The sequence below is a fragment of the Danio aesculapii genome, chromosome 14, assembly GCF_903798145.1.
Source record: "Danio aesculapii chromosome 14, fDanAes4.1, whole genome shotgun sequence".
Taxonomy (NCBI): domain Eukaryota; kingdom Metazoa; phylum Chordata; class Actinopteri; order Cypriniformes; family Danionidae; genus Danio; species Danio aesculapii.
Window position 1 is genome coordinate 26988855 of NC_079448.1, and position 21912 is coordinate 27010766.

The 21912-nt window shown below is 35.7% G+C and overlaps 2 protein-coding genes across 2 annotated transcripts in view; one reads left to right on the top strand and one right to left on the bottom strand.

Moving 5' to 3' along the window:
* Positions 1 to 21897, bottom strand: part of pde6a (phosphodiesterase 6A, cGMP-specific, rod, alpha) — a 31412-nt gene extending 9515 nt beyond the window's left edge. The window contains exons 1-16 of the mRNA XM_056471983.1: positions 21217 to 21897; positions 15114 to 15266; positions 14791 to 14880; positions 14556 to 14696; positions 14066 to 14140; positions 13859 to 13923; positions 12710 to 12776; positions 12439 to 12486; positions 12149 to 12298; positions 10027 to 10170; positions 9723 to 9788; positions 9491 to 9637; positions 5814 to 5921; positions 5125 to 5234; positions 2878 to 2965; positions 2605 to 2705 (exon numbers count right to left, since the gene is read on the bottom strand). Of these exons, the coding sequence (XP_056327958.1) occupies positions 2605 to 2705; positions 2878 to 2965; positions 5125 to 5234; positions 5814 to 5921; positions 9491 to 9637; positions 9723 to 9788; positions 10027 to 10170; positions 12149 to 12298; positions 12439 to 12486; positions 12710 to 12776; positions 13859 to 13923; positions 14066 to 14140; positions 14556 to 14696; positions 14791 to 14880; positions 15114 to 15266; positions 21217 to 21897 (2234 nt within the window). The remainder of the gene's footprint in view (positions 1 to 2604; positions 2706 to 2877; positions 2966 to 5124; positions 5235 to 5813; positions 5922 to 9490; positions 9638 to 9722; positions 9789 to 10026; positions 10171 to 12148; positions 12299 to 12438; positions 12487 to 12709; positions 12777 to 13858; positions 13924 to 14065; positions 14141 to 14555; positions 14697 to 14790; positions 14881 to 15113; positions 15267 to 21216) is intronic.
* arhgef37 (Rho guanine nucleotide exchange factor (GEF) 37) overlaps positions 1 to 21912 on the top strand; it is a 284253-nt gene that overhangs the window by 186417 nt on the left and 75924 nt on the right. The gene's annotated exons all lie outside the window — the stretch shown is intronic.

Here is a 21912-nt window from a genome sequence, read left to right on the forward strand (position 1 = left end):
TTTCTGACCATTTTCTGTAAACCCTAGAGATGGTTGTGCGTGAAAATGTGCGTATAGCATTTTATGCTTTATATGAATTATTTAATTATATTGATTAAATTATATGCCCCATCAATTAAAGTATTTAGCCTTCAAGGCCTAATATTAAATTTAAAGACTTTAAAAGAAAACAGACAATAAGTAAATGAGTTTAATGAACACTGAAAAATGTTTCACTTACCATATATACAGAAATAAAAATATTTCATATTTAATATAGAATTTTTTTTAAATATTTGTTTCTTTTTCAACAATGTCAAATTTAACATTTCATCTTAATGTCAAAAAAAGCTTCTAAATCATCACATTTACACACTTCTCAGTTTTGTGTGGTGCTGCATTATTTAGCCGACTCTAGTCAGTAAATGGTAAAGAAAGCTGATCCTGATTGGTCCTCGTGCATGCATTCAAAATGCTGATTGGCTCACAGAAAGAACCTTATAGAGCCAAGTTAGAGTTCAACTTTGTAGATAAACTGTTTTTGTTTTTTAAATAAAAAGTCTTAAAATGTAAACAACTTATACAAAAACATCACATAATGTAAATAAGATGTCATTTAATATGAATATGTGAATAACTAAATTTCGACAAAAATGTCAGAAAGAACCTTAGAATTCTAAGGTGAAGACTTCTTTACAGCTTAAAGTGACACTTAAAGGTTTAACTAGGTTAATTAGGTTAACAAGGCAGTTTATGGTAATTAGGGTACTGGCACAGACTCCAGAGCTTTCATTTTCTGTAAAACATATATTTTTATTTTATTTAAATCATACATTTTATCATTATATTAGGCAAGACAAATTATTACAAAAGCAACACAATTTCAAAAACACACATTTTCAAGCAGTTTGAAGAGCTTCATGCTAAATCTGAGCATTTTTAAACCTTGAAAACACTAGATTAAAATTCAAGCATTTTCAAGGAGTTCTAGCACCCCTGAACCCAGCATAATCTAAAATCTAAAAGTAAAAGCTACAAAAATGTACTCTCTGCTTACTGACCCAATTTCTCTAAAACATCATGGAGCGTGTTGTTAAGGGATGCTAGCTAGATGGGATTTCTGCTTTGTTGTGTAAAAGCATGAATTTGGTTTGAAGCTAGGCCTGTCACAATAATCAATATATCAACTTATCACACAGCACATGGACATATGCTCAATAATTGTTAGTGAGGCAATATAAATTGCCCATACATAAATACCAACTTGAACTGACTGCACAGCCTCTCTATCTCTATTGGAGGTGTAAGTGTCAGTATGGTTAAAACACTATAGTACTTACAATAAACTACTATAGTATATTTTCAAGTGGGTACCAGGTGACTGAAAAAATATCTATTATTTTTTTTCTAGTTTTTTGTTAGCTTGGACGTTTTTGTTAACATTTATTATAATTATTTATTTGTTTAGGATATACGTTTTCACATTCTGTTTCCAATGCATAGTTATAAAATTGTTTAAATGACTATAATTAAGTGGCAGAATGGTAGTGCAGTTTTCCCCACAGTCCAAAGACATGCGCTAGGTGAATTGAATAAGCTCAATTGGCCGTAGTGTACGTGCGTAAATGTAAGGGTGTATGGGTTTCCCAGTGTTGGGTTGCGACTGAAAGGGCATCCGCTGCATAAAACATATGTTGGATAAGTTGGCGGTTCATTCCACTGTGGCGACCCTTGATTAATAAAGGGACTAATTGAAAGAAAATTAATGAATGAATGACTATAATTAAATGAAATATTCTTAAGAATATAATATTATGTGTTCTTTGGAAGAGTGTACTTTGGTCAAAGTGACAAATAATCGTTTAAAATGACAATAATCATTTATCGCAATAAATTTTGGTGCTATATATTGCACCACAAAAACAGATATCGTAAATCTATTTAAAGGTGAAAAAATATATAAAAATCACAATATTTTCTTACCAGTCCTGATACTAAAGACCAGGACAAACCAAGCTGTCAGTCAGCCATCAGCAATGTCAGGTCATCAACGAGGATCTGTTGGGCTCATTTGTTAGGTGTGATTTCCCATTAAGCTTCAGTTCAGCAAGCAAATCAGAGCATGACAAGAAAAACTGAGGTGGCAAAATCCTGCTGCCATTTTGTCACATTTCTTAATAAATATTTGATATTTAAAATATCTGCTCAAGTGAATTCCTTGGTGTTTAGTGAATATGCTAGTAATGAAAGGTGCTGCACTACATATCTTTTTTCTTGTTTTCCTTTTGCATTTCTAATAAAGCTGTGCAAGGTTATTTCAAAATGCCCTATAGAAAGATTAGAAAAACACTATTTATACACCCACTCACAGAATCTTCCCTTTGAAATTATCGGGAAATTGGAAAAAGTGCACTAATGTGATGGATTAAAACACTAGGTGTTAATAGGAATGTGTTTCTCTCATCTACTGGTGAGCCAACTGAACGAAATGCATCTTAATAGAAGGTGTAAACAGGGTCTTAATCATTATGCAGCTCTAACCGCCTCTAACTGCAAGGCTAACTCTGAATAAATGATTCACAAAATCAAAGTACATCCCACAGGGCTGAAAAATAAATTTCTTACTTGAAATACAAGGCCAAGTCTGTTGCGATGATAGCAATGTCCATCAAATGGATGACGGTTTCGTGCTGTCTTCTGTTCAGATTCTGGTAGATATTTAAGGCCTTGGAAAACAAATTATTTTCGTCAGGAAAATGCTGGCTGTGAGGGAGGAGGCAGTTATTTATGGAGCTTATCAACTAGACGCACATTCTCAATAGTCTGCAGAGTTCAAAAAGATAATCATGGCTGACACCGTTTGAAAATTCCCTAAAATGTCATTAATTTTGGCATTACCTCATCTCTAAGCAGAGTTTTTCCAAATTCCAGATGGTGCCTCTCGAGAATGGAGGAACCATGCAGCTTCGCTAGTGGATTCCCAGATCTGTCCAAATAATCAGAGAAAGCAATTCTCAAAACCAAGGAGGTCACACTTCCCGTAAAAACATATTTAAATAAGCAAAAGGCAATCTAATACTTTATTTTGCATGAATTTAACAAGGTCATTTAACATGAAAAATCACTCAAATGTAAGTGCTGAGTTTGAGAAGTGTCATCTTCTACCAACTCTCATTTCATTCCATACATGTCACTTTTACAATGATGACCATTCAAATATTTTTAATGGGTTAATAAAACAAATGCATATTTGGTTGGGGTGGGCAAATTTGATCAATGTGCAAACTGATATTATTAAGTGAAAAAGCGTTTGAAAGTGACATCATCGCTCAAGTAAGAATGTCATTTTCGTGAATGCCTGTAAGTGTGCATGATATAAATATGATACTGATTTTATAATGAAATCAAATAAATTGTCAACTTAATATTACGTGATTATTATTTTACACACAATATTGTGTGATTTTCAGAGCAACACTACAATGTTTAATTCCAGAATGAATCAGTTTTTGAATGAATGATCCAATTATCTATTGTCAAAGAGCCAATTGTGTTTTGAATGATTTGAATAAATAATTCAGTAAATCATTGCAATAATTAATTCATGAATGAATCTTTTTTTGAACAAGTCATTTAAGTCAATGATCCAATTACAAAGAGCACTTTTGTGTTTCATTCATTCATTTTCCTTCGGCTTAGTCCCTTATTTATCAGAGGTTGCCACAGCGGAATGAACAGCCAACTATTCCGGCATATGTCAGAATGATAAAGGGCTCTATTTTAAGGATCTAGGCGCAAAGTCTAAAGCGAATGGCGCAAAAATATTAGGGGGTGTTCGAATCCACTTTTGATATTTTGAGGATGGAAAAATACGGTTTGCGCCCTGGTGCATGGTCTAACAGGGTTGTGCTTATTTTCTTAATGAGTTATGGGGTGTTTTGAGCATAACGTGCATTGAACCAATCAGAGTCTCATCTCACATTCCTTTTAAGAATCAGTTGCGTCACACCACGGTGCATTTGCTATTTACATGGTTGATTTTGTAAACTGAAAAACTGAACGCATCGCTAGTGAGAAAAGTTAAACAGACCATCTGCAGCACGAGGATAAAGAATGAGCCTCCTCCATTCTGCCTCTTTTTCTTTCTCTTTACTTTACTTTCGTGGATAAGGAAACGGTGTTGTACGCACTCTACTGAAGACATTCATAGGCCTATATATTTAATATAATTTAATTTCGTTTGTTAAGTGCAACGATTTGTTTCAGAAATATTTCCAAAATTTGTTCTAATTTCCAGCAAAAACACAAATGAACAATAATAATGAAGTGTGGTCAAAAAACCGAGTTACATCCAAACACACGTCCTATTCTTAGGCCCCATATGGTGATGCAAAACCTGAGAGGTGGACAAATCTAAACTTGTTTTAATTAAAACTAATTTAAATATGCATATAATAGATAATATTCCTAATAATAATAACATTATACAAATGCAAGTTGTCATGAATAAACTGAAAAAGGCTCTCCGAGGTGAAGAAGGCATGGAGGCAGTGGTTTTTATATTCATGTAGGTGCAAAACATTAAAAATACTGTTGTGCTGGTCTGAAAATAGCAACAAATCGCGCCAAACACACCTTGCACCTTATTACAGTGTATGATAGGGCCCTGATTCAGTGAGCCAGCGACTTGTCACCCCCTTCTGCTGGCAGTAATGTTCATATTCATTTGATCCACAACAGAAACCAGCAAGGTACAAAAACACTAAGCAAATTATCATTTCAATTATTATTATCATTTCAGTTATCCTTAAGCAAATCTAAATATAATTTATTATATAATTTACATTCAGCCAAGATTTAAATTCCTGTCAGTCTGCACAAAAATGCCATCACAAAACTTGCTGTACATCTATATAAAGAATTAATAAATAGTTTTTATTCAAATGTATTTATAATTCTTTTAACAGTTGTTAAAAAGGGTTTTTTATTTTGCAGATGTGCGGCAGCCTCAAAAAATATGTGTGAGACACCCCTGGTGGTGATTTAAAAGTGCGAACGCCTTCACCCGGTATTTCTGAATACTGCTACACATGTACATTTTTCTTTGCTAAGAACAGTGGGACGTTGACAGTAATGAGTGCATACTTCATCTGGTAGAGGTTGTTAGTGCCACGGTGGTCAATATCATGACAGAGTCCAGCAGTCACCATCGCCATCGCTTCCAGGTCTGTATAGTAGCGCTTTAGATCACCTGTCTGAAATAACATTACAACTGGTTTAATAGGCTTCAAGTTGGAGCATCCCAAACACACACCCCTGCTCTTGTAGAGCCTAATGCTGACTAGTGAGGGCTCATTAGACTCCGTGAAGCATGGGAGTAGTGCTGAGAAAGGCTCATTAGCAGCCTGGCTTGCGTTTCTCGCGGCCTTCCAACGCTCCATCCTTCCTGACGAACGGCCAGATCACTGTGATTACACATGACTTAACCAGGAGCTGGTTTACACTTCACTGATTAATTCGAAGGGGCCGTCTGCCATTTCAGAGAATATGTGCTGGAGGTGGGCTGTATCATTAAACACATTCTCTAAAAAGGCCCATGAATCCAGCACCCACCAAACATTAGGCTAAATTTATCAAATGCCCAGTTACAAGGCTAACAAGCTTGTTTGATCATTTTTCATGTTTGTTAGTGTAAATGCCAGAGTTTGACTAGTCTATGCTGAGCAAGATGAAGCCTCGAAGCTGAGACGAGTAGAGTTTTTTTGAGGGCTGCCTTAATAGAGTCTAGAATGGAAACATTTGTCTAATGTCATTGTGTGAGGGTTTTCTCTTACCATTAGCAGTGTAAACATGGTCTGGCCTACGTTGAAGCCATGCCTCCAGTTGTGATAGGTGATCTTCCTGTAGCCTTTGCTGACGGAGTACACAAAGCGCACCAGAGTCTAGAGAAACAAAATTCTTCAGGTTTTCATACAAGGCACTGTATTGTATGGGAAATTTATTTATAATGCATAATACATTGAAAGACTTCAAATCATCATAAGCATTGGAATTCAACATATTATTATGGGTAACACTGTATTTGAAAGGGTGTGCTCATAAGACTGTCATTAAACCTTTATAATCATGACATGACACATCATAGATGCGAATGAGATTTCATACATTCTTAAAATACATGCTATTCTCTTTATTCTCCATTTCCACCTGGGGATACTCATCCCGAGGCCCTCAGAGACAATGCAGCACCACTGATTCAATCCAAGACCAGCGACGAAAAGATCCCAAGGTTTCCATAATCCTGAACCAGGCCGTATCCTGAGCAGTTGCTGTGGTGGTCATGGAGGAGTGGAGAACATGAGACTGATTCTTGTGAGGCTCCGGGGACAGACGAGTCTCGCTGACGTCCTGCTTCTCCAGCGCCTAGACTGCAGCTCTGCACAAGACGTTTGGCCATAGGAGAAATGGTTGTGCCCAACTGAGCCTGATTTTTCTCGAGTTTTTTTAATTCTTCACTTTCGCCAATTGGTGAAGTTTTTTCCTCGCCGCTGTCGCCACTGGCTTGCATGGTTCGGGATCTGTGGAGCTGCGCATCGATGGATTTGCTCTTAAGTGTTTGGACTCTCAGTAGTGATTATTAAACCACACTGAACTGAACTAAACTGAACTGAACTTAAACACTGAAAACTGAACTACACTGTTTCAATTTACTATGATCTTTTATGCGAAGCTGCTTTGAATCTACATTGTAAAAGCGCTATACAAATAAAAGTGCGAATAAAGCAGCGTTTTCAAAGCGAACAAAATCGTCAACTTCCTGATTATCTAGCGCCAAATATCAACAGTAAAAAAACAGAATTTGCTGCAGTAGGAGAAGCTGCGTGACTCTTTTCTTCATTTAATAGATGACTTGCACCTCAGAAGGCAATCCTGACAAGCAGTGAACGCACGGTGGCGTTTGAAGGCGTAAGACTTCGTCTTGACATATCTGTAGGTCATTAATAATATAACAACACTAATACTTAAATGGTTAAGGCGTTTTAGAATGACCAAAACAACATTTTAGATGTTTTATAATGTGCTCAGCCGGTAAAGTCTAGATCGGATACGTGGCCGGCCGGAAGTGCGATATGTACATCAATTATAGTAGCATTTTTTATGACACTGTATAACAATAACTAATATTTTTACAGTACTGTGATGGTTGGGTTTAGGGTTGGGGTGGGGATAGGCATTAAAAAAATACAATTTATTGGGTAATTTAATAGATAGCATAAATAACACTCGGTACAACTATTGTTTTTACGTAACTGTGGTTGGGTTTTGGGTTGGGGAATTTTAATAAATAATATAATATTTATAATAAATAATAATTTTCGTTAACTTCTGGCCACAACCGTATCCAATCTAGCAACAACCGTGCTCAGCCTGCTGGTTTGTCCATTTGCACACATTTTTATCATCACATGATCTCTTATAACAAAATCCCATGACTTTTATATTGCGCATACTGGAATTTGTTCGCTAAAAGTGTTTTCATCGTAGTTTATGCGCATCTTTTCTTATCGAATAAAAAGTTTATTACTCAGTTATGCGCATATGTTTTTTTTAAATTCACATTTTCAAAATGTATGCGCATCTTGCCGTTTCTAGCAACAATTTTTATGCGCATATTTAAAATGCACATAAAAATAGGTGGATGGAAATGTAGCTATTGTTTGTTATGACAACTTGACAAACAAATCACACAACACAACTGTTTTTGTCTGTCATGACAACTTGACATTACCAAGACAACAAAACTTGATATAAATATTATAAACATGATTGTCATGAAACCATTACAAATGTGTCATAAATTTCTTAAAAACATAATTAATATTTTTTTTACCTCAACTACAGTGGCACAACATAATTTTGTCATTAAATTGACATTAAATAATAGTTACATGGTTAAAAATTATTTAGCAGAGTAATGACACTTTTAATGAGAGATTTTAATGACAAATACAGTTTGTTCCACTGAAAACGTGATCAGAAAAATACTATGTACAATTACAAGGCCTCCTGAAAATCATGTTTATGACAGACTTATGACAAGTTATGTTGTCTTGGTAACGTCAAGTTGTCATGACAAAGATGAAGACTGGTTGTGACGTATTTGTTTATGTCAAGTTGTCATAAAAAACAATGTCATTTTTGCATTTAAAATGACAACTGAGCAAGTTATACAAGCAATTCTAAACAGTCATAATCATGCATAAAATCTCATTCCCATTCATGTCATGATTATAAAGGTTTCATGACAGTCTTATGACCACCTCTTTAAGGGTTACCTTGTTATGTTTTATCTAAAAGACAGTATGACATTTTCGAAGCAGGCATGTATTCACAACAAAGGTGTAATTTGATGACGCTGTGACTGAGTGTGGAATCATGGGAGTTGTGGTCTTCATTACATGCTATGAGTATCCTGCTAAAATTATGTTTAAGTTTATCAAATATTAAACTATGACACTTATTATCATGGTAGTATGAAGCAGGGTAAGGTTGAAAGCTGTCAAAGTGAAACAAAACTGCTAAAGTAGTTGCTGATGAGAGACAAGCGCGGCATGACACGAAAGCAGCAGAGCTTTTATTATGCCACAGTAGACCACTTCTGATTCTTCCAGTCATGATCATGTGGCATTGTTTCATCATACCAAATACATTTTAGGTTTTTATTATAATGTTGCTCTGTGAAATCTAATAAAACACACAAAAGAGTGAACTTCCGTTGGTGTTTCCGTGTTTCTGATCTATGTTATAATTGCTTATTTCTCTGGATTTTAAAATTCTTTAAAACGCTTGGGTTAATTTAAGTACATCAAACATATAACACTGTTTTAATGGTTTTAGGATATTTTGTTCAATTTATTTTTTGCATATTGTGCCTTTTTTCTAAGAAAAAAAAAAGATTCATTCATTAAAAATGTGTTTTGGGAATACAATTTTTTAACTTTATTATTAAAAAAAAAAAAAAAAAAATAGTACGCCACCAGGGTATATGATAGTAATTGTAGCTGACGCTGATCTGTTAGCTTGTTTTTTGGTTGTTTATTGTTTTTGTATTTCATTATTTAAAAGAGTATTGGTTTGTTTATTTTATAAAGTTCCTTTTTTCCGGTTCACATGATCCTCCTTGACTGATTTAACCTGCGAGAGTTTGTATGGACAGCATAGTGAGATCATAGTGAGGCACCTGTTAAATGCTCCTGATTATTCTACGGCTGGTTATCAGGCCAACACGGTAAACTGAAACATTGTTGTATATTATTTGTCTATTTTGATGTCCTTTTGATTGTGTTTGTGTGAAATATTTAATTTGTTTGTTTATCTTTTTAGTTTTCACTGTGTTCAATAAATGAAACGCATGGACATCAGTATTTGGGAAGTGTGGACTGTTTTAATAACCAGTGAATAGCTATAGCAATTAACATCTCTCATATTCCTCAGAAATATTTTCGCTCACCTCCCGTGGAATATGGAATTTGTCTACCACTCCCAGCTCATAGTACATCTTGATGCCACACTTCACCAGGTCCAGTTCACTGAATTCAAAGTCACAGAAGTGAAACTCAAAGATCTCAGATTCTTCAGAGACTGGCAGCACTTCACACTATAGAGAACAACAGTGTGAAAACAGCTATAAAACAACAAGACTATAAACCAAACATCATTTGTGCCTCATGTGTGTGCTTTACCAGAATATCTTCCAGCTCGTCCTCTTCACATTCGTCCGGCTCCTTATCATACATCTCACGTGTGTTCTGAACAAAAACACAGTCAGTTTCCTATTGCTGATGCACTTAGACTCTTATTCAATGTTCATACAACCACTTTTAATCAGGCTATCAATCATAAAGACATATATGACAGCACTGCTCTTCCACATGATCAGGATCCTTCATGCCGTACAAATAGGATGTCCTGCCATTACCAGCATTACCAATGTACTGTAATTTATTTTAATTAGTGCACACTAGAGATTAAAACATGTCAACTCACCAAGACATTCTGAATCTCATCCTTCCTGCATTTGACGTGGTACATGACCATGTCCTGAAAGATGTCCTTTCGATTTTCTAGCTTGTTCATCCTATCGTATGTGTCTGTATTCAGCACTGACCATCCCAGGAACTGAGTGAGCGACTGAAATAAATAAGGATTCGGGTTTAGATTCACATTTAATCTGAGATTCAATTTCAGATTCAAATTTGGTTGAACAATTCCCTTTACAAATATGTTCTCATTTAGTTAAGATTCTGGTTTAAATTCATATTCAGGTTTGAATTCACATTTATATTCACGTGCACATTTTAGATGAGTTTCAGATTCAGGTTCACATTTACTGTAGACTGAGAATCTGATTCAGATTCAATTCAGGTTTACAAAATGTTTACAATGATGTTTACTATTAGGTTGAGATTCAGATTAAAGTTTAAGATTCACATTTACACAAACATATTAAGTTCAGATTCACATTTACACTCATTTCAATTGAGATTCAATTGAGAATCAGATTTACTGTAGGTTGAGAATCAGGGTAGGGTTCCACCAACTGTTGTTAGGTTCATTGTTAAACTGGAACGTAAAGTCCACGTAAAGTTAACTACTTTCAAGTTTGTAACTAAATTAGTTTACTTCGGATGCACTACATGTTCTTAAGGCAAACCATAGTTAGTAGGTCGTAAGCACTCCGTATAGTCATGTGTACTCGCATTGAATGATGTAATATCCAATAAGAAGTATTTAAATCGTTAAACTGCTTTGAAATTCTGCAACTAATGCGCCTATATATAACTGTCCTATGAAAATGAAATGACAAATTACATTTTTATTGTACATGAATACATAATAGTAAATCACTATAACAGACAACACACATACCTGCATCGTGAGCCGTGAATGCACACGAAATACATATGAAGTTATGAAAACATTAATCATATTTTTTATGTATCTTGAAAGAGAAAAGAGTAGGGAGAGGAACTCAGTCATGAAGAAATTCTTGTTTTTATTGATGGCTACAATTAACCGAAAACACTCCTTGAAAGAAAATTATACTCTTCTTTCACAAACTGAAAACAATGCAAGATTTAGGAGGAAAATAAATCTGTGAGTAGAGGGCGATCATTCTTCATTATCATATTGCAAGCTCCTTAGTGTAAACTAATCTCACTGTCGTCTCTTTTCTACTGTTATACATGGGGGGAGGTTGCCGTAAATATTTAGTCGGAACGTAGCGTTACGTTTAAACTAAGTTCAGTGGTGCAACAAAAATATTTAGTAGTGTGCAAGTTGTAACTTAGTGTCCCTTTAAGTCACAACTAGGCTACGTTTTAACTTACACACTGCTGGTGGCCTCAGGTTCAGATGTAAATTCAGATGCAGGTTTAAAATTCTTGTTGATTCTTTGGTTGAGATATAGAGTTAGATTCAGATGCCATTCAAATTAGAGTTCAGGCTGAGAATAAAATTGATATTCTGGTTTATTAGATTCAGTTGCATTTTTACTGAAGGTTGAAATTCAGATTCAGAATCACATCTCACTTTAAAACTGAGATTCAAATTTAAATTCAGCATTTAAATCAATGTTTAGATTTAGATTTGCATTCTGGTTTAAATTAATCGGTTTCATATTTACGCTTGGGTTCACATTTAGGGTGATGTCAGCTTCACATTCATTTACTGTAGGTGGAGAGTAAGGTCCGGATCTAAATTTCAATGGAGGTTTAGAATCATACAACTATTTATGTTTATTTTTTGGTTGAGATTTATAGATTTAGATTCAGAAAAAAAAGGATTCAGATTAAGACTCATTTTAATGTAATATAAGATACAGGTTTAAACTGATCCAGTTCACACTAAGATACAATTACACAAGTCAAAATGTCTTCTCTAACTCAAATGCACTCAGAAAAACAGAAACACTGAGCACTTTGTTGAGTTATAAAGCTTTGGTTTAGTGGTTTAATTCAATCCAACTAAGCTAAGCATAAAAGACTAGGAACATTGTAAACTTTCAAGGGGCAAACACCGTGGATGAATAATGCAGTGTCTGCCGATCCATCCATTACTGTAAATTTAGCCATGACACACTACTGGTCTATACTGTGGCCTCAGATACCTCCATTAGCGTTTCGTCCATTTCATCGAAAGGCTTTCCATCTTTCCTGTTATAGAACGTGGCCACGCCAACGATTTCCTCTTTCTTGTTCACGATGGGCAAGGAGAGCACATTCTTTATCATCCATCCAGACTCATCCAGTGGTTCTTTCTAGCAGGACAAAAATAAACGAATCAAAAAAATACATCTTAGGAATATTTGAATGAAGTTTAACAGCTTTTCTTTTTTGTAATATTGTCAATTAAATTTCATTGATGCTTTTACAGAAGCACAAGTAAAGGTGAGCTCACTTGAAATTCGAAGAATTCGTCTTGAGCAGCGTTCATGATATTACAGATCTATAAGAGTGAATGGAAAGCAGCAGTCATGCTCACTGAGAATGGGCATTGCTTGTAGATTAATTACAGCCCACAAAATTACAATTATCCATCATTTCAGTGTGGGAGCACATTCTATTCCCCCGCACTGTGCACATGACAGGAGCATTATAAACCATAATAGCTCTCAACTCGTCTGACTACTGTGGCGTCAGTGGAGGAGGATGGAGGTCTAGACTCTCACCAGGCCATTCTCTGCAACGTAGGTGGGAAGCCCACTTACTAAAGCCCAGTGGTCAGCAGGAGGGTTACTGTAAAGACAATGCATATGCATAAGAAGAGAACAAACTGTACAGTACCTCTCTTTAATTAAGCTCTTATTTTATAGGTGGTATCGTGAGGGTGAGGTTAACATAATTTTGGGGAAATTATCTAAGGTACAACAACCCTTTATGTATTTAATAAAAAAAAAACACAGCAACAACAGTAATATTGTGAAATGTTATAACAATTTAAAATTGCTGTTAATATTTTTTAAATGTAATTAAAACTTGTCATGGCAAAGCTGAAGCTTTCAGTGTCCTAATATCCTTCTGATAATACAAATCAGCTTTTTTCTGAGTTGGTGTTTGGTGAACATTTATTTCAGTCATCAATCTGAAAATGACAGTGTTGCTTTATATTTTTGTGTGAACTGCAATACATTTATATAAAGATAAACAGATGGTTCTATTAAAGCCGTTTATTAGAAACAGAGATCACACTTTACAATAAGGTTTCATTGTTGTATTTACTAACATAAACTAAGAATGAATATTTGTATTTATTATTCATGTTCAACTTTGACTAATGCATTATTAAAATTCAAAGCTGTGCTGGTTAACATTAGTTAATACACTGTGAATTACCAAGAACTAACAGCGAACTACTTTATCTTCTTTGACTAATGTTAACAATGATGTATAAATACTTTAATACATGTATAGTTCATGTTAGTAAATACATTAACTATTATCTAATGAAACCTTATTGAAATAGTTAATAAAATAGAAAAGCTTGGTAAAGTTTGTGTCAATTTTGACTAGATGAGTGCATCTTTATATCATTTCTTCTCACCCTCATTAAAAAATATAAAACACTCCTATTTTATTACAAAGAACTATAAAAGATGGGTCAAGTTTGTCTAACCACTGCAAAAGCCCAAAATAATCTAGCCAACCTCAATTTTACTCTTTAAAAATTAAGCTATTTCTTCATATATTTAAAGGTACAGTTATTAAAATGTATGTAAGGTAGAGAGATGCATGAAAACACATATGGCACTACTAGCTTACTAATACAACACATGCCAGTACATATCACATTTAACATCCAATAAAATGCCTTCACTTACGGAATTACTTTGATGTCCTCCTTTCCATGCAATATGTAATCAATCACTTTGTAGAAAATCACTTCCTGAAGCAGAATTTATATTGTAAGTAAAACACAAAATATGCAACAGTTGGATGAAGATTAATTCAGGGCAGTTCTGTTTCTCTGACATGACTAACAATTACATTAGCAATTATGTTTCCTATTTATCCTGAGTATCACTCACTCTGCCATCAGGGGTCTTTGGTCCGCTATACGGAGGCACTTCTCCCATCAGCACAGGCCAAAGGTCAAAGAACTCCTACAAATACACAAAAACAAAATATTTTAACAGAAACATATATTTAAATAGGCACAAATGATTCAACTGATTCAAATATGATTCAAATGACATATCAAGGTACTAGTGCAATAGTAACAGCGTTAAACAAGCTAATAAGATGTTTATTTAAACATCTTATAGGCTTGTAAGAGGTTTGTTTAAACATATTGCTAGTGACAGACAAACAGACATATAGGCAGGCAGCCAGACACACAGATTCTAGTTATGTTAGGATAAATTTACATGAAACTAACATGTTTTATTACATTGCTAGCCTATTTCTAGCGTGTAGCTAACGTTTTATCATGTTGCTAGCATTTAAAATGTTGTAAGTATGGCCTAGGCTAGCTAGTTGTTGTGCTAGTGTTAGACAGATAGAAAGGCAGATAGTCACTTTAGTTTTGGTCATGTCGAGGAGGCCCACAGAGTAGCGGTCACAGTTGAGAAATGCTCGGACTGTATAGAGAGCCTTGTGGAACTGTCTCTCAATGTCAGTCAGCTCCTCAAACACTTTGCTGGCAGACCAGAGCAACACCTTCAAAGTAGATTTGGGAAAAAATGACATGAAAAAGATCCTAGAATGACAGTGAATGTGAACACGTTTGAAATCTCAGTCTCAGAAATCTCACTTGTCCTCGTCTGGTTTCACAGTTGTGCAGGTAGCTCAGGTGAAACACTCGGAGCACAAGATTAGCAAAGTTGAGATATTTCTTCAGCGTCTACAAGACAGAACATTGGATTCAGTTCAGTAGAGAGTTTAATCTTTTCTGTTGAAGTCAGTTTAATCAGAATGCTTAAACAGTATTAATATTCAGTGAAACTTTTGGAGATTAAAAATGCGTGGGTCGCACAATGCATTTAATTAATCTTTTCTGCAGTGTTTACATTTCAGATTGACATCATCACACCAAGGCTCGGAGTTAGTGTTGAGTATGGTATGAGTGAATGGTACCTCTTCATCCTGAGCAGTGAAATGAGGAGCCCCGATCTTGTTGACTGCCATCATGACAGCCACCATGTCCTTGCCATTCATGATGGGGGTCGCAAGCACGTTCTTGGTCTCATACTCTGTCAGGTTGTCCACAAAGTCACTGAAATGGCTGTCCTGGAGAGTGAAGCATATATGATGTTAAAATAATAGAATTGTGATAGAGGCCAGCTAGTGAAGCGCTATACAGGTAAACCTCACTCCTGTGACCTCTAAAGGTGCTCTATTGACAGACGCTAGAGGTCATGGTCTTTAGCCTCCTTGTTAGAGCAAATGTCTCCCATGCAAAGAATCGCCAGTTTAATCCGAGCTCAGACCGGGTTGGGTGCATTAAGACCGGTGGGTTACTCGTGGGGGCTCGTCCGGGATAGGAGTGAGGTTTAGGGGGTGAGTGTAACAGAGGCCAGCTAGTGAATTGCTATGCAGGTAAACCTCACTCCTTCGACCTCTAAAGGTGCTCTAGTGACAAACGCTAGAGGCCATGGTCTTTAACCTCCTTGTTATAGCAACCAACTCCCATGCAAAGAAGCGCTGGTTCGATCCCAGCTCAGACTGTGTTGTGTGCAGTAGGACCGGTGGGTTACATAATGCTAAAATCACTGACAAACACAATTATGTACTCTGTTTTAGTAATAAATAACAATTGATTGTTGTTGTTAACGAATTTGTATCATTTAAAGGATTAATGTTCATTGTTTATAAATGAAGGTCCAATATGCAACTTGTTGATGGTAAATTTTGAACGTAATTCATGACTTTGTTTGGGAGGACTGTTACTTTTAAAACATCTTTAATAACTGCTTATTGTATGTTAGCTCAAGTTATTTAAATATAAATATCAACAAGTCATTTAAATATCAAGTCATTTAAAATATCAATAAATAAACCTACATGTTTTGATATTCTGTATTTCTAACTTTATATATGAATTATATTAATGGAGCTAACACATTAACTTAGATGAATGCTATTTAATTGTTAGTTATTTATTAATTTATAGTAAATTGGTATATTATATGTTTATTATTTCATTTAAATATTTATTTATTGTAAATTTATTAGACATGCAATGAAAGTAGATTAATGCAAATCAACATGTTAATTAGTAAATAAGTAATATTTAATATAAATAATTAAGGAAAGGTTGGTAACACTTTACAATAATAGTACGTGAAAAATTATGTTTTAATATGTAAACTAAACATTACTTTATTATGAACTAGTATGCTATTCATCTCAGATGCAGGAAAACTAGTCCATGCTTTTATGACTTCAAGGCTGGATTACTGTAATGCTCTTTTTGCTGGCTCCCCAGCATCCTCTATTAACAAACTTCAGCTAGTACAAAATGCAGCTGTTCTTACCAGGTCTAGAAAAAATGATCATATCACTTCAATTTTATCCTCCTTACACTGGCTGCCTGTTAAGTTTCGTATTGAATATAAAATATTGCTTCTTACCTTTAAAGCTTTAAATAATCTAGCTCCTGTTTATCAAACCAACCTTTTGTCTCACTACAATCCAACTCGCTCTTTAAGATCTCAAAACTCAGGGCTTCTGGTAGTACCTAGAATAGCAAAGTCGAGTAAAGGAGGTCGAGCCTTCTCATTTATAGCTCCTAAACTCTGGAATAGCCTTCCTGATAATGTCAGAGGCTCAGACACACTCTCCCAATTCAAAACTAGATTAAAAACCTATCTTTTAAGTAAAGCATATACTCAGTGCATCACTTAGCTATAGTATACATGAATGTACTCCATGCAGGTTTCTGCATCTCATTTATATACACTATAAACAGCTACGCTAATTATTCTCTTTATTCTCTATTTCCTCCTGGGGATACTCTTCCCGAGGCCCTCAGACTATGCAGCGCCACTGATTCGATCCAAGACCAGCGACGAGATGATCCCAAGGTTTCCATATCCTGGACCAGGCCGTATCCTGAGCAGCTGCTGTGGTGGTCATGGAGCAGCGGAGAGCATGAGACTGTTCGCGACTCCTGTGATGCTCCAGGGACAGATGAGTATTCCCTGAGGTCCAGTTTGCAGCCTCCGGCACCTTGACTGCAGCTCTGCACAAGATGTTTGGCCAGAGGAAAATTGGTCGTGCCAAACTGAGCCTCCACTGGCTTGCATGGTTCAGGATTTGTAGAGCTGCGCATCGATGGATTTGCTCAGTAGTGATTATTAAACCACACTGAACTGAACTAAACTGAACTGAATTTAAACACCAAAAACTGAACTACACTGTTTCAATTTACTATGATCTTTTATGTGAAGCTCCTTTGACACAATCTACATTGTAAAAGCGCTATACAAATAAAGGTGAATTTAATTGAATGAACTAATGATGAGCTAATGCATTGTTTCCCAACCACGTTCCTGGAGGACAACAAGCTCTGCACCTTTTCCATGTCTCCTTAACCAAACACACCTGTTTCAGATCATCAACTCATTAGCGGAGACTGTAATGGGTGTGACAGACAAATGAGACACCGAAAACATGCAGTGCTGGTGGTCCTCCAGGAATGTGGTTGAGAAACACAGTTAATGCATGTGCTAATTATGAACTTTAACTACAACATGAGTCACATAAGTTTACATGTGAAAAATGGCTACCTTAATTACTTGTTAGTACATGATTGCTTGTTAGTTAATGCATTGATTACCACATTAGTTTGTGATTAATGTTGAAGAGCACCTAGGTTACCCTTTTTCCAGATTTAAGTCCTTTGGGTCTCCAGAATGTGTCTGTAAAGTTTCAGCTCAAAACACCCATCAGATTTTTTAATACCTTTCATAAATTTTTATTTTATAGCTCTGAGAAGCAGGTAGTGGTTTTTGTGTACTGCGCCTTTAAGGCTAGTCCTTCAAGCCCACCATTTCCACGTGTCTGTCAGTGTACCTTAATCTCCTCCCTTGGCTGCGTCAGACAACAGACAGGCATGAAGGAAGCAGATCTCATGTAACGTTTGTGAGAAATACTACAGTAAGAACTTTACCAATTAGTATTTTATGCATTTGTTGTGGAGTTGCAACGATGAGTCACAAAGTTCACGCGCACACACACAGATACACACACACACACACACACAGTGGCCGCGCGTTTAGCTTTGCACTCTTTTTGCATGCAAATGTGACAGGATACAGGTTAATATCCACTGCTGTATGGATATCTGTTATGTTAATGTACAAAATAAACCCGATTTAACGTCCACAAACCGGGATTGAATCATCTTCTTTTATAATTGTACTGACACGCGGATGTGCTGATGAAGTAAATCTGAAGTAAATCGCTGTAATTCATTTCAAACATGCACTATTTTAAAACATTTTAAACTTGTAAAACTCACTCTTGGTCACATTTGATAATGATTGCAAACTAAACAGACCTTTTATTCCCGGTTGCTTTGCACACGTCCTGTCTTGTTGATATGATTATTCGCATTACTACGGAAACATGTTAATACACAGCTGTCAATCAATTCGGTGGACGAGGGGACCGCACTCCTATGTTAAGTTGCGGGTCAGTCTCAAAACCGTTCCAATTGGTCTACCGTTTAAATTGAAAGGACTGGATGTGTATATATTACCCCAATATGACGGGCTATACAACATTAAAAGCAACAGTTTAAACAAAGGAGTTTATGAGTAGTTAATGGTGATGTGCCTCTCCAAGTAAAGTCATGACATAGTTATATATTAACGGCTCATGAGTTCCTGTTGGTTACATTTAGCTTAAACTTAAATGTTAATTAATATATTAATTAACACCATGTACTAACAAGTAATTAAGGTAACCATTATTTACTGATAAACTCTTCTGACTCACGTTGTAGTTAAAGTTAGTTCATAATTAGAGCATGCCCTAACTCAACATTTATTCACAATAAAGTAATGTTTAATTGATATATTAATACATCATTTTCCATGTACTGTTATTGTGTTACCGACAGCTTAATAAAACAAACTTTTCTCCCCATCGTGGATCAATAATGGACACAGAATTTTGCATAATATGCCTATATGCATAATTTATATTACTGAATTTAAGCGTCAATTTGCTTTTAAATTGGAAAAGAAATGGGGGGGGGGGGGGGGGGGGGTCAAACTATCTTTTTTTGTTGCATATTACCAGTAAAAATGAAAAGTAAATGTAGAGTCCAGGTAAACGCTGATATTCTGCTGACCAGCGGAACACAGCGTTAGGCACTGACCTTTAGATTTAATCCAGGATCGCTCTAATTCAACTCAGATTAAAGACTTTTATCCCCTACAGACCCCGCTAACCTAAACACACTGGGAAGAGCACTGACCTGCTCTAATCCAGCACCAGCCTTGCATATTAATAACTGACCTACAGTACAAAAGAAGTAAAAGTTGAAGCAATCTCATTCCCAGAATTATGAAGACGACAACACGTTTTGCATATAAATGTGCAAATACTTAGAAATATTAGCATATCTGTGGACAAACATGTAGTTACTCAGCAGTCTATCAGACATTTCTTACAGAGATACGATGCTGTCGCCACCTCGAGGGTTTTAAATAGACCACTTGGTATTTCGGTCACATAACGCCATTGTCAAGATTGAGAAACCCCATTTTTAAGTGGTTATGAGCACCACAGAGGAAAGTATATTGCCGACTGAAGCGGTGAAGCACACTGTGTGCCAAGACGGACTGTTCCTTTGAAAAATGGTAAGTAATTTCTAATCAAAGAGAGTGAGATTTCACGGTCGTCACACAGCACATTGACTCACACATATCTTTCTGTGCTGCATCACCTGCATATCTCTCATGCTTATCAGCCAAAACAGCAAACACTAATGGTTAGCATACAATCCTTTTTAGTGATAGTTTATGTTTAATGTTGAATACGTTATTTTAACGCCAGTTTTGTTTGAAATGTCAATAAATAACTCTATAAAACACACCTACCCTTGGACAAAATCATAAATCACTCGGTGCATAAAATTTTGAATAGTCATGCCTTAATTTACTTATCTTTTGGCCTGATCAAAACGACTTTGAAGCAAATTTGGAGTATGAATTACTGGCGTTGCACTGCCCTCTACAGGTCACATTAAGAGTTACACTGAAAAAAATGATGTCTGCAAAATTGTCGCAAACAATTTATATGAGTTGAATTTAATCAAACAAGTTAAATGTAGTAATGTACAACTTAATTTCTTTGTTTAAATTCAGATCAAATAAATTGTTTACAACCACTTAACTAAAAATTCGTAAATCCAAGGAATCCTCTTTAAATATTTTTTTCAGTGTACTCAAAAGTAGACCTACTTGTTTTAGATGCTAGTATCTTTTCATTTAAACGTATTAGTACTTATTTATTAGCTACTAATGCTCACTCATTAGGTTCTCATTGGCTATTCATTTACTAATACTAATTTGATACTACTAGTTAACATTTAATCAGACCTATTAGATAAATATTCATTACATACTAGTACATAATGACACTCTAGTATCCTTAAAAAGATACTTGTACTTCTTCTTTAAATACTACTATTAATTTCAATAAAAGGTTATTATTAGGTAAGCTACTACTACTGATTGAACAGATTCTAGTACCTTTTTAAAAGTGTTATTATTTGTAATGTTACTAATGACAAAACTTAGTTGAAATTGACTCAATGGACTTCTGTCACTAAGATATCAGCTTTTCAGTTATGACTAAAATGTATTCCAAATATGACATTAAGGTTACTTAGGTACTAGTACATTTTTGGATAGTAGTACCTTTTATTAGATACTAGTAATTATTTATTATATATGCCTTCATATTATTATTTACTCAACTGTATTTATTTATTATTTACTGTAAAAAAAAGCTGCTTAAATTGAAATCAAATTAATTTCATAAGTCTTCACATACATTAAATCATTGATTATTTTAACATATTACTTTTAAAAAAATGCTTTCATGGCTAACTGGTCATATAATAGTTTATTTAACAATATTTATAATAGTAGTTCTTCTTTATGAGATACTAAAACTAAACACAACGTATGTAATATAGATTAAACATCAAGCTATATCCCACCTTTGTGACATCAGGTACATTGACAGTCTTCTTGGCGGTGGCCACATGGCCCACAATGCCTGTGTCCAGCGGGTACACAATCTCACTGTCCGGTGGCACCAGACATTCCTCCATGGTGGCATCTTTATGAACATTGAAGATTCGTGTGGCCAGTTCAGCTATTCCGTTCCTCTGGCGGTACATGAAGAGACTCATGCGGTCTGCGCGGATCATAAAGCTGAGATGTCGCATGAGGTTAAACACGGCCCTCTCCATCTGCAGGTTCTCCTGCATGTCCCGCACCATGTCGAAAATGATCTCACACTCCTCAATAGAGCTCAGGTCATGATGAGAGCTGATGTCCACTTCGGTTTGCTTGGTGGTCGACAGAAGGTCAGAGACGACCTTCGCCCGGAACCTGGTGTCGTAGTATTGCTTGGCAAACATTGGATTACTGTCCAAAAACTTCTCAGCCACATCCTTGTCCACTGCAGCCATTTCTTCGAAGCAGTCAGTGAAGTGTAACACTTGAATGGGTTTTCTATGTGGGGTCACAGTTGTCCTATGCAGTAGGACACTGAGAAACACTGAGGGATTAGTAGAGATTGTTTTAAAGAGGCATCTGAGTGTGCTCATAATCCTGTGTCCAATTGTAATTAGGATTATGACATTTACCTGAGAGCAGTCGCAGCTAGAATACATAAGCGTTTGTTGACA